Below are 14,911 nucleotides of genomic sequence, written 5' to 3' on the forward strand. Positions count from 1 at the left end.
TCCTCACCACCCTCCCTTCCTCTCTTTTCCTTCTTCTCCGCCCCCTTCTCCTTCGCTTCCGCTTACTTCCCCCTCCTCCTCCTCCTCCTCCGCCTCCGCCTCCGCCTCCTCCTCCTCCTCCTGTTATACTCGCGTAGGCACCCTTCCGCTGCTCGACCACGCAGACGCCCGAGTAGACGCCTGACGACGCCGATCGACGCTCTCTCTCAGAGACGCCCCACCACCCGCTGCAGCTCGCCGGCATGCTACGGCACTGAGCTCTTTCCAACCTCCCTCCGTGACCTGATGAACAACACATTTTTATAATACTATTTATTACCCGTTTCTATCTCTAAAGTGTGTGGCTTTATCGCGGCCGATATAAACGCGACCGGCCGACCAAAACTTCCAATCGAATACGTAATTTCCGCCGATCTTTCGTCTCGTTGCCTTCGTTCGAACAGGATCGATGGATCGTGAGAGAAAACCGAAATCCTCACTTTTTTCCCGTTGCGAGAAGAATTTAGAGAGACAGGTTTCGAGAATGAATTTGGCGGAATTCTCTTTTCGAAAGCGATAGCAGCCGATAATCCGAAAGGAACAGGGAGGGAGAGGAGGGGAGGGGAGGAATTGAACCGATTCGTTGGAAAAACCCATACGACGAGTCGAGTTTTGAGGCAAGTTTGGGAATCTGGGATTTGACAGTGGGACTCGTGCTATATTTAGCAGGCTTGAATACTAGAAAGCTCTATCCACGAACGAGTTTCTCGTCTCTCGTGGACGGAATCGTTGGATGGAATGAATGATGGATCTATCATTGCCTCGTTTAAATCGATGCCTATCGCACAATTCTTGCTCCCGCGATGATCAAATTTGTTTAATTTAAGCAGGGAAATAATTTCGAATATCGATCGTAGCGATAGTTAAGAACATTTACGAAATCAAGTGGAGATATATATATAAGGTGTATTTTTCGAGAAATCGATTGTTCCACGAAAATTATTCGAGAAGCTAATTTTGACACGCTACGCAATTCGTTTTCAAAATGCCTAAACAAGTGTATCATCCAAAAGTATATATTCGTATTTGCGATGAAAACTTTACTTTGCCTTTTACACGCATAATTAATCTTTGTAATTATAATTAATTACCGATCTTATTTTTCTTACAATTATTATAGATATTAAACAAAAAAATGAATGTACATTATATTCACTACAATTATAAATTTTAAATAAATTACATTTAAAATTTTTTTTTTTTTGACAACTACGCAATTCAAAACGCCCAAGTATTTCCTAAACAAGTGTATCACCCATTTATATTGAAAATATTCGCATATTCGCGATGAAAATCGCCTTCCGTTTTATACGCATAATTATCTAACCTTATTTTTCGTATAATTCCAACTAAATATACATTAGACGAGAAAATAAACTAAAACCATAAATTTTAAAAAAAGTTACATTTTAAAATGCTTTTTTGACATCTACGCAATTCAAAATGTCCAAATATTTGTGAAATTTATGAACAAGTGTATCATAATATTCGTATTCGCTTTTCGTTTTACACGCATAATTAATTTCGTAATTACCTAACCTTATTTTTGTTACAATTCTTATTGAATATACATTAGACGAGAAAATAAACACACATTACATAACTACAATCATAAATTTAAAAAGAAGTTAAATTTTAAAATGTGTTTTTTTACATACGGATCGATTACATAGTCGTGCAATTTTTTATTTTCATTGCTTGCATAAAGAAAACACCTGATTTCATTTGACCGTTCTTTCGTTCGAATGAAAAGATCTAATATCTAAATTCCTAACGACCTGAATAATAATAAAATAACGTTACGAGAAGAAAGAATTAACATTTATTAACATAATATCATTTATCGGTAATAGGAAAGATCAGAGATAAACGAGTTGAATAAAACGTTACTTCTTTAATTAGTTTAACGTTAAATGTATCGAGGATATCCTAGAAAAGATCCTAGAAGATTTACTCCTTTCACTTATTTTCGCTTTTACAAATTTTCGATCGACGTTAACAAAGTTTCCTCGTGTCAAATGGATATAAAGACACGCTCGTTCGTAAGATAGTCACCGACTACTGGCTAACGAGTTAAATTTAGTCCACCACTTTGCTCCCACGGAGGCATCGAGCAAGCTGGGCCGCTTACCCGTTTACCCGTTTACCTCCTGGCACGCGTTCGATCCTCGTTCTTTCTCTCCTTCCAAGTCATATTCGAGTCATATACTTCTCTTCTTTCGTTCCGTTCCTCCTTCCATCCAATCCCGCGCCAGATCGCCATCCACCACACGCGACGCACCAGTTAAACGCGAGCGATAATCCATGTATATAATAACAATAAGTACTATGGAATTTTTCACTCGTCCACTCGTTTCTATTATATTATACGAATTACGAAATCAGACGATCGAACTCGCTCGAGGATTTGCCCGATGTTCAGACAATAAAAAGAATTCGCGCGCTCGATCTCATTTAACTTTCCGTTGGGAAAAGAATCTTGAGGAATCAACGGAAGATATGTTAGAGCGAATATTTAAAAAGGAAGCAGGGTGGCGCTGCAATCTGTCATGGCGGTGTCATTTTACGTGTTCCAAAGTGTCAGATATCGAATTACGTTGACACGTTTCGTATGAACGATCGCGGGATCCGTGGCGAATGTTTACGTAACTCATTGAAACGAATTTTGGCAGCGAGGGGAGGGGAATGGAAAAAAATAAGTAAAAGAAGTACGTATGCATCGTAGAAAACAACATGTCAACTTGAAAAGATTGGTGGAAAAATATTGGGTGGAAAAAAAATTAGGAAAACACACCGGGAAGAGAGAATTCATAAAATATGAGAAGGAGGGAAAAGATGGAGGAGCGTTTCCGGCACAATGCGTCCCACGTATATAATTCTATTGTCCGTTAACTCGAGCCCAGTTTTCCAGGCTGATATCAATATTTCAGCATCGCCAAGTTTTCTCTCTCTCTCTCTCTCTCTCTCTCTCTCTCTCTCTCTCTCTCTTTCGGCTTGGTGAAAGAGAAGCGATCGCTCGTGAAATAAACCACCATTCTGTTTCTGTCGTCCTTTCTCTTTTTTATCCTACTCTATTCGTTCCCACCTATTCGTAATACGCTTGATAAACCGACCCGATCGAAGAAGGAAGAACGATACAAAATACGAGATGATTTCGAATCGCTATCGATCGATTTAAGATATCGAATCCATATTTCGAAATCGACAAGTCGTGGAAAAAAATCGACGACAATTTGTTGACGCGACGCAACACGTGCGTATGAAACAAGCTCGATCAAATTTTGTCCAAAACTTAGGTATGGTATATAATGACGAGCAAAATTTAATAGTTGAAGTTTACGAGCAAAGTTTACTTGGATAATTTCGAAATGGTTCGAAACATAATAATAATCGCGAATAATGTAATCGGTCGAAATTTATAGCTATACTATGAATAAATTATTATTCATTTTGAGTAATCAATGATCAACTTTATTCGAAATTTTTGACTAATTTTATTTTTTCAACGAGTCAATGCTCAACTCTGCTAGCCAGATTCTGTACGTGTAAAAACACGAACGATCGAAAATCGAATGTTTAAAATCGAATATCACTACTATAACTACCGCGATCCGTGTTAATTTCGTTTCTTCTCAAAACCCGAGATATTTTTACTCTTAGACGCGAAGCTCGTCGAACTCTTTCGTCTCATCTCTTTTTCGTTTGAAACGGCATAAGTTCGATTCGTTCCCGCTCACTTGTTATCCCCGTTTGGCGTGTTTGTCGCTTAGCACGAAACGGATGAAGAAAAAGGAAAGAAAGAAAAAAAAGAGCTTTAAAAATAGTTGACACTCTAGGTCACCGAGTCGAGTGCATTTGGGATGATATCCCAACATCGAATCTGCAGAATTGACGCTTCTTCCTCGAAAGAGACACTTGTGACACATCGATGACTCGCCCTCTCCCTTTTCCATTCCGCGCCCCAAGTGGATGATGCCCTTGCCGGCTCGGGCAAACGTGCGCTCGATAGCAAGCAACCCAGTAGTTCGTATACGCGATAAATCCACCATAACCGCGTCATCCATCTCGATTACACTTTTTCCACAATTCCTAACCGATTCCGCACCTTTTCCATCGCTATTATATTAATAATCTTTGCAATATCCTATGTATATATAATATTTTACATATAATACATAGGGTATTTTATATAATCATATATAATAACATCTTATTATTCTCGTTGAATAATGACTTTGCTCGTGATGTATATATATATATATATATATATATATTATACGTACACGTTATATCGCTCTAATCTTCTGATCTTATATATACGTATTACTAATTTCTTTCTCACGTTTCTTTTCACTCGAGATACATTAATTCGAACGAAGGAGATAAAATTTGGAGGGCGAAAGATGTTGTAAAAACGGTTTCGGATCGAGAAAGAATTCCATTCGATTAAAGGGGATCGATACGGTTGAAGCGAAACACTCGCGCCACTTTGGACGGAGAAAGGAAACGATAATTTCCTTGTCGCTAAAGCGATCCGTCGACGGAAGCGTTTTGAAACGGAAACTCGATCGAATTGAGGATCTCGAACGTCATCGCGCTAATCCTGCACAGCCGAGAAACGTTATCGTTCAACTCTCTTCTATAGGGCATGTCGACAAAAGGAATCTTGGGGATAATCAATCAATGATTTTTCCCTTTCTCTTATTTCGATTATTCACGGTTGTGTTTTGCAATATCCAAGCACAATTTATTTATATATATATATATATCACGTACGCTCAAACGTGACGATATCCGTTCGAAAGCAAGAATTAATTTAATTGTGGAAACTGTAGAGTGGAAATAATAATGCGGCCGGAATGAAACGGAAACGAAGATGGTCGTGATATCTGGTGGCACGTTAATGAAGTTTCTTAGGCGATTGGCCTGGGTGGCAACTTTCATTAGGGAAATGACAAGGTAGGATGGCGGCGGCGTTACCTTTTCGAGGAGAAGAATCAAAGTCGATCTCTTTGTGTGTTTCGCTCGCGTGACTAGTTCAGACGATACCGAATATCATTAGCTTGAATATCGAGCGAATACGAATCCAGCTTTTGTTTTTTTTCGTCGATCGGATCGTTTCCTGTTCCCTGTACAATCAACTCTTCCCTGTTAGTTTTTTAATAATAATAATGAAATTAGCCTTTCTTCAAGAATCTTCTCTGTTTTATCCTTCATTAATCTGCTTTATCGACTGTTGTATTTGTAGTCGGTTCGGTAATTACTATATACCTATATATATATATATATATACGTGTGAAAAACTTTCGTCAAAATTATTTCGAAAAATTATATGCCAATATATGTGACTGTTCACGTATTCGTGGATAATATTGGTAATTCGTTATCTGTTATCGTTCGATCTCGAATTATCAACCCTAGGAGAAAACGTACTGTGTGTCTTTTTTTTTTTTTTTTCAGATAAAATTGTCACGCAACTTCTCGTTACGACTCATGCGTCACGAGACATTTGAAACAATGTCGTTTGGTAACAAGTAACGCGAAACGATCGTTTTATCGATGTTTTACGATGACAATAAGTTGTAATGGCTGATGGTGGAGACTAACGGCCGATCGTTAACGAGGGAAGCCACGACACAAAGCGATAATAATTTCGTGGATAATAGTTTCCTCGAATACGTACCATCCTCTTTTTACGTATTACACTTTTTTTATGATCATTGAGGCGTGGTGTGTGATAATTAAATATCTACCACGTATGTATATATATATATATATATATTTTGTTCTCTGAATATTTCTCACGCGGACAGAGATAGAGGTGTGAAAAGAAACCGTTTTAGTTTGTTCGAAAGGACCGCGAGCGACGAACAGAGAACGGAATTCAAGACGCGATGACGTCTGTTTAACTAATAATCTACAGTTGGGAAAGGAAGGCAACGTTCCTGGCGGAATGCCTTGGAATGCCGACTGGGAATCCAAGGTAGAACCTGGTTACACATCGACCCGAATTTCCTTGGGATTAGTTCCCGATTTTGAACCGTGGGGAACGGATTGACATCCAAACTTGACGAGTTTTTCTTCGAGAAACTTCACCGAGACCCGTAGCAAGCCAACTTTTCGAACGATCGAAGATAAAACGAGAGAATGAAGTAAAAATGAAGCAGATCGATATTGTGTCGTGTATTATGAGCGGAATAATAAGGAATACGATGGAAATTTTTACGACACGTGTTCGAGTTGAAAAATGGATCCACGATGGATCGTCCGTTCCTTTTTTTAGATTAAGATCGTTAGAGTCGTAAGATCGATGCCAATTTTGGAATTTTCTAGGGAAACAGATTTCCAGAAAGGTCGTACGAAAGAGAAGATGAAAAGGATCGTTAACGATGATACTTAGGGGTGGTGGGATTCTAAAGGAAGAACACGATGCCCTTTTAATGGCATTTAGGTATTGTCCTTTTTAACTCGAATTAACGATCGAGAAGCTTTTACGAGAATTGGAGCATCACTGCCCTTTTCTAATTAACGGCAGACATATGCCGAGGCTTTTACAAATTTTTCCTATCGATTTTCTATTAATCAACTCGTGCCCCCCCATGTTAACGTTGCCTGTACACAACTCGTTAACATCTCGTGAACCCCCGAAAATCGAAAATTGATCCAAATGATGGGGGGAAAAGAAAAAGCTTGTATGAAAAATATGATAACAAACTCTTATATCAACAGATCTATCAAACTATATAATCGTAAACGTCGCGTGTGAATTGTTTACGAACATATTCCAAACGAATTGAAAAATCTCGATCGAACGCTAGTGTACACGGCGTACGCTCTACAACCAATATGTCCGTAGCTAACCGTTTTGTTGGCACGAAGAAGGCGGTAACTTTGAAACGATATATGTATACGTACTATAATTCTTCCGTGTGCACGTGCGTCCAAAACGTGAATTTAACTCGAGGAGAAAAATTAGGAAAGAGAAGGATGGAAATTCGATATAGGTATAACGCGTTAAGGAAAATTGATCGCGAGGAGGAAGATCGAGGAAGAGTAAGAAAGAAAGGAAGAAAAAGTTAAAGTTGAAAAATCTCGCGGGCGGAAAGTTTTATTAGGCGGAAAATTTGACGACTTACCGCATATCTTGCGAGAGATCGGTATATCGATGGTTACGATTACGTCGCGTATCACGAGAATCGGGCGTATCCTCTCGTCATATCCGCGTTGACGCACTCGCGATTCCTCAACACTTGTTCCACTCGAGTCCCTTTCTCTCCTCGCTTACTTCTTACTCTTTTCTCTCCTTATCCTCCCTCCTCTTTAACTTTCCTTTCTTACGGCGTTTTTTTTTTTTCACACCAGAGGACGATACACCATTCCTCGACGAAGATATCACTTTCGCGATTCACCTTTGATTTTTCACGCTCGTCCCCTTCGCTTCAATCCCTAATCGTCGTTTCCATCGAAGCGGGAAAATGAAATTTTTCTCGAATCGGATTCGATCCGGTTAACGCGCTAGGATTCGTCACCGCACGAATAACAGCATCACCGTGGGAGATTACACTGGCGGAGAAGATCACTAGCAGAAGCCGCGCGGCACCAGTGACCGAGCATCCGCTACAGATTCCCACCACTCCTTCTTCTCGCCCTGTGTTTAAACTTATAAATAGATATCTGGGTGCGTTCGATTATATTTATATGTACGCGAATATATGCATGTACGTATGTGTATAATAAACCCGTACGTATACGATTCTACACCCTCACGCATCCACGAACGCAGAATCGTACGAGCGTGCACTTGTTCACGAGCTGCGCGTATTATTCATGATGCACCTAGTTACGCGCTCGTTCGTTCGCTCGTCTCTCTTTCTTCCTCTCTCTCGCCCGCTCACTCGCTTTCTCTCTCTCTCTCTCTCTCTCTCTCTTCACCACCTTGTCCGCCTTCACCTCCACCTCTATCGTTGTTTCCACCGCCTCTTGCTTTATCCCCCTTCTCTACGCCATCCCAGCGAGCTTTCTTTAACCCTTCTCGTGGAACGTGTTCACGAGCCGAGCCACACACACCGATCGGATAAATCTTCCGTCTTTTTCCGAACAATTTTTACGATCAACGTACAATCGATCGAATCGTTCGAGGAAAATCACTACGATACGTACGATACCCCGATTCCGTTATTCTTTTTTATTCGTGTAATCACGGATGGACGACGATGATTTAGAAATAATAGATGTAAAAAAGGCGTCGTCTACATCGACGGCAAATCAATCGAGTACCTTACCTTCTCGCTGCGTGCCGCTCTTCTCTCATACTACGGTTATCGTCAGCTCGCACCCTCGCGAATCTTCTCGACGATTTCTCTTTTAAATGGATCGACGATTCTGATTGTTTCGTGTTGTCCCGTCAACGATATTTCGGATCACTCTTCTCTCTTCCGGGTTTCTCTTTTTTCCCTTTTCTTTTTCCTTCTCTCTCTCTCTCTCTCTCTCTCTCTCTCTCGCCCTCCCCTCTTTTTCTCTCAGCACACACTCATATACACTCTTTCACTCTTTCTTTCCCTTTCTTATCCTATTCTTTCTTCTTCTTCTCCTCTTTACTTATTTTTTTCCTTAGTTTGCCTTCCTTTTTCACCTTCCGTCTTGCTCACAGTGATGAAGATTTTGCCGTTTCAAGCATGGCCGTACACAAACTTTTGTCAAACTCCGCCGTTCCAGTTCGCTGTTACGCGTAGCCGTGGCCCCTGTTACGCGTATACTTCCTTCTCATCACGATTGTTCATCACGACCGGGAGCTGGGGCGTTATTTCGATCGAATTAAACTCAACGCGAATCTCTTAAAGAGGGTTTCATGAAAATTTTCACTCTTAACCGATAAATGGAAACCGACCAAGAAATTCGCGTGTTGAATTTTCAAAATTTACTTGAAGGAATACTGTTACGATAACGATAACGACCACGGTGGCGATAGCGACGGCACACGACACGTTCGTCTCAACGATATGCTGCCGGTTCGACGCTAGAGACGCCTGGCGTCGCGACGCCCCGTTTCCTTTCTCTCTCGCTCTTTCTCACCCTACCCCTTCCATAAAAGCTACGAGCACGACACCTAATGCTATACTCCACGTTACTTCGTCATGGTATCGATGGCGTTTCGGTTACCAGGATCGAGCGAGATCCATCCAATAGAGAAAATGAAAAATTAAAGAGAAACGTACTTATTGAGAAACAATCAAACATCGAGAATATATATATATATATATATACATACATACACATATTTAGAAATTATTCTGTCAAAAATAATTGATCTAACCTCTTACAAATTACAAAATATATTCTCTTGAAGGGAAAACTTTGAAAATTCTCTTTCGATATCATTTTTCTTACTAAAAATCATAACATTAAAGAAAATATGAGAAAACATAAGATATATATATATATATATATAAATATGAACATTTACGAACATATGTAAGTATTAGATAAATTATTATATCATTCACGAAATAAAAATATTCCTTGAACCTAGCTTACATACATACATATGTATTTATTTATCTTTGCATATAGATATATGCATCAAATATAAATTGTATATTTTGTATTGCGCGATGCTCGTATCTATTTATATAATTGATTACGGACAAGATTGTGACTTATTTCAACAACATATGACAATGCGTTAACGTATCCTAGAAAAGACGAAGAACGTAGAAAGAAAAATATAATCATTGTAATAAAAATAATACTGTCAAGGATAGATGTGATTGACATTGTTATATAATTAACAAGAATAAAATCTTACTCAAATAATTTTATAAAAGATATTTGTCAAAAAGATTTAGAAACTTATCTTCTGACATATTAACATCACATTGTTAATTCTTTATTTTTTATTTTTAATTAAATAACTTCCATGTATGATTTAAAATGTATAAAAATCAAAAGAACTATAAAAGAACTACGATTTTATATAGTGGCGCCATCAAGTGAGTTCATTAGCATTTATTTTCGTAACTGACTCGCGATAAAACAGTGCAAGAAGAAAAAACTTTTTACAATATATATATTAATGAAAATATTGATAAAAATTTTTATTTTGCAATTTCGATGTTTATATATATCGTTTCGCAAAATATTTTTTATATCATAATTTTTATATCTTTTTTGCAAAGGTACATATAAGAGTGTTCTATAATTAACAACAAGTCAGTCTATCCCGTAGAACCTTATTCTATTCTTAAACTGTTCGACTGAAGAAAAGATAAGCCGGGATTGCCGAGGGCCTGTGTTTTATTTATACAACCTTCTCTGTCTGACTATATTTACATATGTATTAAGAAAGCAGCGACTTTAAACGGTGCACAAACAAGTAAGAACACCACGTGTTCCTAAATTTTAAAATAAAAATTAAAAATAAATAAAGATTATCTTTTATTATTTTCGATTAAATATTTTCGATTATATAATCGATATCAATTCAAACAATTAATACGTTACTTGTATTTTAATTTTCATGCTTTATTTTATAAATATTCCAATACTTACTGATTGAATTGTATAAATCGTTTCGTTGCTTTTATACTTATACTTAAAGTAAAGAGTAGATAAATTATATATCGAATTTGATCGAAATGTGTGCATTATAATTACAGTGATTTCAGTTTTACAACTTCAAGAATATATTAAAATAACGTGATTGTGTAAATTAATTATATATATGTTCCAATAATTTATAGATATAGAATAACAATGATATCCTGCAAATTTAAACATCATTAACAAAAATCAATTTGACAACCTAAACGTTAACCTAACCTGAATCAATATTTATATGAAAAAGCAAAGGAAAAAGTTATTAATTTATGAAAAATATTATGATACGATTGTCACAATATGAATTAAAAATATGCATTTTTCAACGAATGAAAGCCCTGATCTCATAGTTAGGAACAAAGGTGTTCGTGCATTGTTCGGATTCAGCAATGTTCAAGGACTTTCGATAATCACCCATTACGTGAACTTAAAAGCATTATAAAAATAAGTCATAAATTTAAAGAACAAATAATTATATCGACATGTCAATTTTTCACTTTCTTGGAAAACTGATTAAAGTTAGTAATGAAATGATCACCGGAAATAAACTGGAATTTCCGGCAATGTCTCTTGGATCTACCATTGTGATTGGAGAGATGAATTGCGTCTCACTAGAAAGAACGAATAGCGTCATGTTAATACAGGCTTAGAGGGAATCGGAAACTGTTGCTGACTCTCTTTCTTTCGGTCGTAAGCCGGCACCGGTTCACCATAAGAACCGACTGTGACGCGTGCCAACTGCTCCGAAATTATTCTGGTGCGCAGTACACCGTTGCATTTACTGATCTCATCAGTTCGACCAGCCCACTTTATATTTTCTGACGTGATTTTAACGCGGTAAGCTCTAAACGATACACGATGGCGGCAGTTGACTGTTACCAGAATCAAGCTCAGAACGAGAGTACCGGCCAGACACAAACTCAACAACAGCAGTCTCAACAGCAATCCCAACAACAACAACAATCACAATCACAACAGCAACAACCACAACAACAACAAGCTACCGCCGGAATTCCAGGCAAAGATGACGAACGCAAACTTTTTGTTGGTGGCCTATCGCGTAATACTACGGACAAAGAATTACGAGATCATTTTAGTAAATTTGGTGAGATTGAAAGTATCTCTGTTAAAATTGATCCTTATACCGGTATTTCACGAGGTTTTGCGTTTATGGTATTTACTAATCCCAAAACGATCGACAAACTTCTGGCTTCAGGGGAGCATTACATCAATAAAAGAAAGGTTGGTTATATTTTCGAAATTAAAACTTAATATATAAGATTAAAAATTATTTCTCTTTTTTTTTTTTTTACATTTTATTTCCTCAAGATAAAAATACTTAAAACATGCTTTGTTTTGATATAGGTGGATCCCAAGCGGGTGAGTAAAAAGCCACAACATGGTAAAATTTTTGTGGGAGGCCTTACTCCTGAAATTACCGATGAAGATATCAAAACATATTTTGGACAATATGGTACAATTGTTGAATTGCAAGCACCATATGATAAGGTAAAAAATCAGAGAAAAGGATTTTGTTTCATAACATTTGACTCAAAAGAAGTTGTCTACAAATTATTAAAAACACCTAAACAAACGATAAATGGAAAAGAAGTGGATGTCAAAAAAGTAAAAGTTAATCCAGACCCAAGGAATCAAGGATTTTGGGGTCCAGGCTATGGTTACGGTTATGGCGGAGGCTATGGTTACATTCCTGAATATTGTAATGGCTATCAAGGGGGATATGATGATATGTACGCAAATTATGATTATGCTGGTTATGATGGATATGACAACATGGGATATGGGGTTCAAGGTAAGCCACGAGGAAATGGTCAGGGACCACGTCAATTTCAAAGACATCAGCCGTATTAAAAATGGATTTATGAATCCTATATACTCAAAATTTGGTGATAAAGCAAGAATATAGTAAGGAGTAGAACATCTTTGAATGCAGGCTAAGACTGAGATAGGGAAATTTGGGATAAAAGAGCTTATAGAGCCATTAAAAGACTCTTATGAAAGCCCCAAACTCCCTAATCTTTGTATGTTGGGTCTGTAAAATACTAGATAACTCTATGTACATTTACTAAAAAAAAGGGGGAATTTTCATTGATTTACAATTGGTGTAATTTAAAGAATCAAAAGGATCATGTCTTTTTCTATCTATGCACATTTTATCATTTATTACACAAAAATTATTGGTGAATTTATTAAAATAAAACTTCAAGTATTTTTATTAAAACCGAATACTTTATATAGAAAGTTGTTTTTCACACATAGGAACCATATACAAGTTGAAAATTTAAACAATTGATTTACTCCTATTTTCTTGTTATTCATGATTCATAATACTAACATGTATATCTTATAATTTAATACTCTAATTATTCTTTAGCATCTTAAGTTGCATTACTAAAGTATTGTTTATTATATGCTTGGTGTTAATCTTATTATTAGAAACACAATGTTGTTTACAATAGAATTTTAAGTTGATAAACAGTTTCAGTTCAGGAAGCATGTGTCAGTTAGGGATAATTGATAGACGTAAAACAAAGTACCATTCATGGACCAATGGTTCGTACTCCTAATTAAACGTACTTCTTCCTCATAAATTTGTAACCTATACGTATTATCTAGTATCATCTATGATTGTTTGTACACTAAAATAAGTCCTGTAACTTATACGAATCGTAAGGTATCGTAAGAAACATACGCATCTTCGTATGTTATATGTATATACGTGTACACATACATAATGTTGTACACGTGTGCGAATTAGTATATAATAAAGTAGGAATTAAGAGAAAGATAAAAATAATTAAAAATGAATATAATTAAAATATGAACGTCCTGGGTAGATACGCGAAGAGTGCGCGAGTGGTAGAAGATGGTTACAAAATATTCTAAAATGATATTTGAAATCACATAAGAAAAGCAATAAATATACTGTAATTTGCACTAAACTTTATGATAAATCATATACTATTTTTTCTGTTTTTATTTTTTATTCTATTTCTTTTTTCTTTTTTCTTTTTTTTTTTTTTTTTCCTTTTTGGTATTTGAATGATATTTTAATTTCTATGAGATATAGCTTAAAAAATATGATTAATATAATCAATGATTTTCAAAAGTTGCTACACTCGTGTACTCCTATGTCACATAGACCTCAAATATAAAATATAAAAATGGCAAAAATGATTGTGGGTTATTACAAAAATTTTGCAAACACTGAATCAACAGAATGTTTAAGGCATCGAAACTAATAAAAATATAACTTTTGTATAATTTAGGCTACTATGACATTTTTTGCATTTGCATCAAACAGTTGTTCCTGTCTGGTGTACAAAGACTGTTCTTCATATCGCAAGAAGACTGTTCATATGTAGAGTATCATTTAAAATGATACAGAATACTAGAGAATTTGACAGCCAATACATCTTGTGATTTTCTGGACTAAAAAAAGTTTAAAGGGGTGACAAAATAATTATAGAAAATGTAGATATGGCATTGTGGGAACTACATTTAGGTACATCGAAATTATATTATACACACAAGGCTGATAAGGCTTTAAACATTCAAGTTTTTCTCAGATGTCACAAAAGTATTGACAGTTTGGCTTAAATAAATTTCATAATATGCATGTACATGGTAAATAAATCGTTTTTTGAAAAAAATATTTTAAGCCAAACTAATTATACTTTTGAAAATAAATCTGTATACTGTGTATACCATATTTGCTGCGTGTGGATGAAAAAATATATATATATTAAAAAAAGAGATCAGATTGTGAAATTAAAGGAAATAACACAAATATTTTGTTACTATTGATTACTATTCGCCTGTTTCACCCATGACACAGTGTATATTTTAATTATAACAAAAAATAAAATATTCATTACTTGAAAAGTATTTTGTGATATTCTTCTTTCACAATGAAAGCTTAAATAAATGAATAGAAATGTATTCTCTTGTAAAAATATACAATTATCTTAAAAATGATAGTTTGATATAAATCCTTTTTTATGTTGATACACAATGAATTTTAATAAAATTATGAAATTCACTTTTAAGTGTTATCAACATTCGAAATTATAAATACTTCTTTTTTATTATTAGAAAAATTGTAAAATTAATATAAGAGTAAATATTAATTTTGAGCAATTGCGTATGTAAGAAATAAATAAATAAAATTTATAGCGATACCGAACCTAGAAATCATAAGAATAAGAATTGTTTTTATCATTTGATTTTTTAATATTTCATTATTAAAGGTTAA

At 35.8% G+C, this 14,911-nt stretch overlaps 1 protein-coding gene and 2 long non-coding RNA genes across 3 annotated transcripts; 1 reads left to right on the forward strand and 2 right to left on the reverse strand.

The window, feature by feature from the left end:
- Positions 1-9,558: 9,558 nt before the first annotated feature.
- Positions 9,559-10,010, reverse strand: LOC147657821 (uncharacterized). The gene is made up of 2 exons (XR_015291715.1): positions 9,845-10,010; positions 9,559-9,731 (listed from the first exon to the last, which is right to left on the reverse strand). It is a non-coding gene; the product is annotated as an uncharacterized LOC147657821 (long non-coding RNA).
- Positions 10,007-10,846, reverse strand: LOC147657822 (uncharacterized). The gene is made up of 2 exons (XR_015291714.1): positions 10,588-10,846; positions 10,007-10,430 (listed from the first exon to the last, which is right to left on the reverse strand). It is a non-coding gene; the product is annotated as an uncharacterized LOC147657822 (long non-coding RNA).
- On the forward strand, positions 10,215-14,544 carry LOC100870713 (RNA-binding protein squid). The gene is made up of 3 exons (XM_086906797.1): positions 10,215-10,411; positions 10,779-11,877; positions 12,001-14,544. Exons 2-3 carry the CDS (start codon positions 11,494-11,496, stop codon positions 12,505-12,507), a joined length of 891 nt encoding a protein of 296 aa, XP_086762923.1. The 5' UTR covers positions 10,215-10,411; positions 10,779-11,493; the 3' UTR covers positions 12,508-14,544.
- The last annotated feature ends 367 nt before the right edge of the window (positions 14,545-14,911 follow it).

Source organism: Apis florea, unplaced genomic scaffold (assembly GCF_048593485.1).
Source record: "Apis florea isolate Af1SG1 unplaced genomic scaffold, ASM4859348v1 contig_2495_pilon, whole genome shotgun sequence".
Lineage (NCBI taxonomy): Eukaryota > Metazoa > Arthropoda > Insecta > Hymenoptera > Apidae > Apis > Apis florea.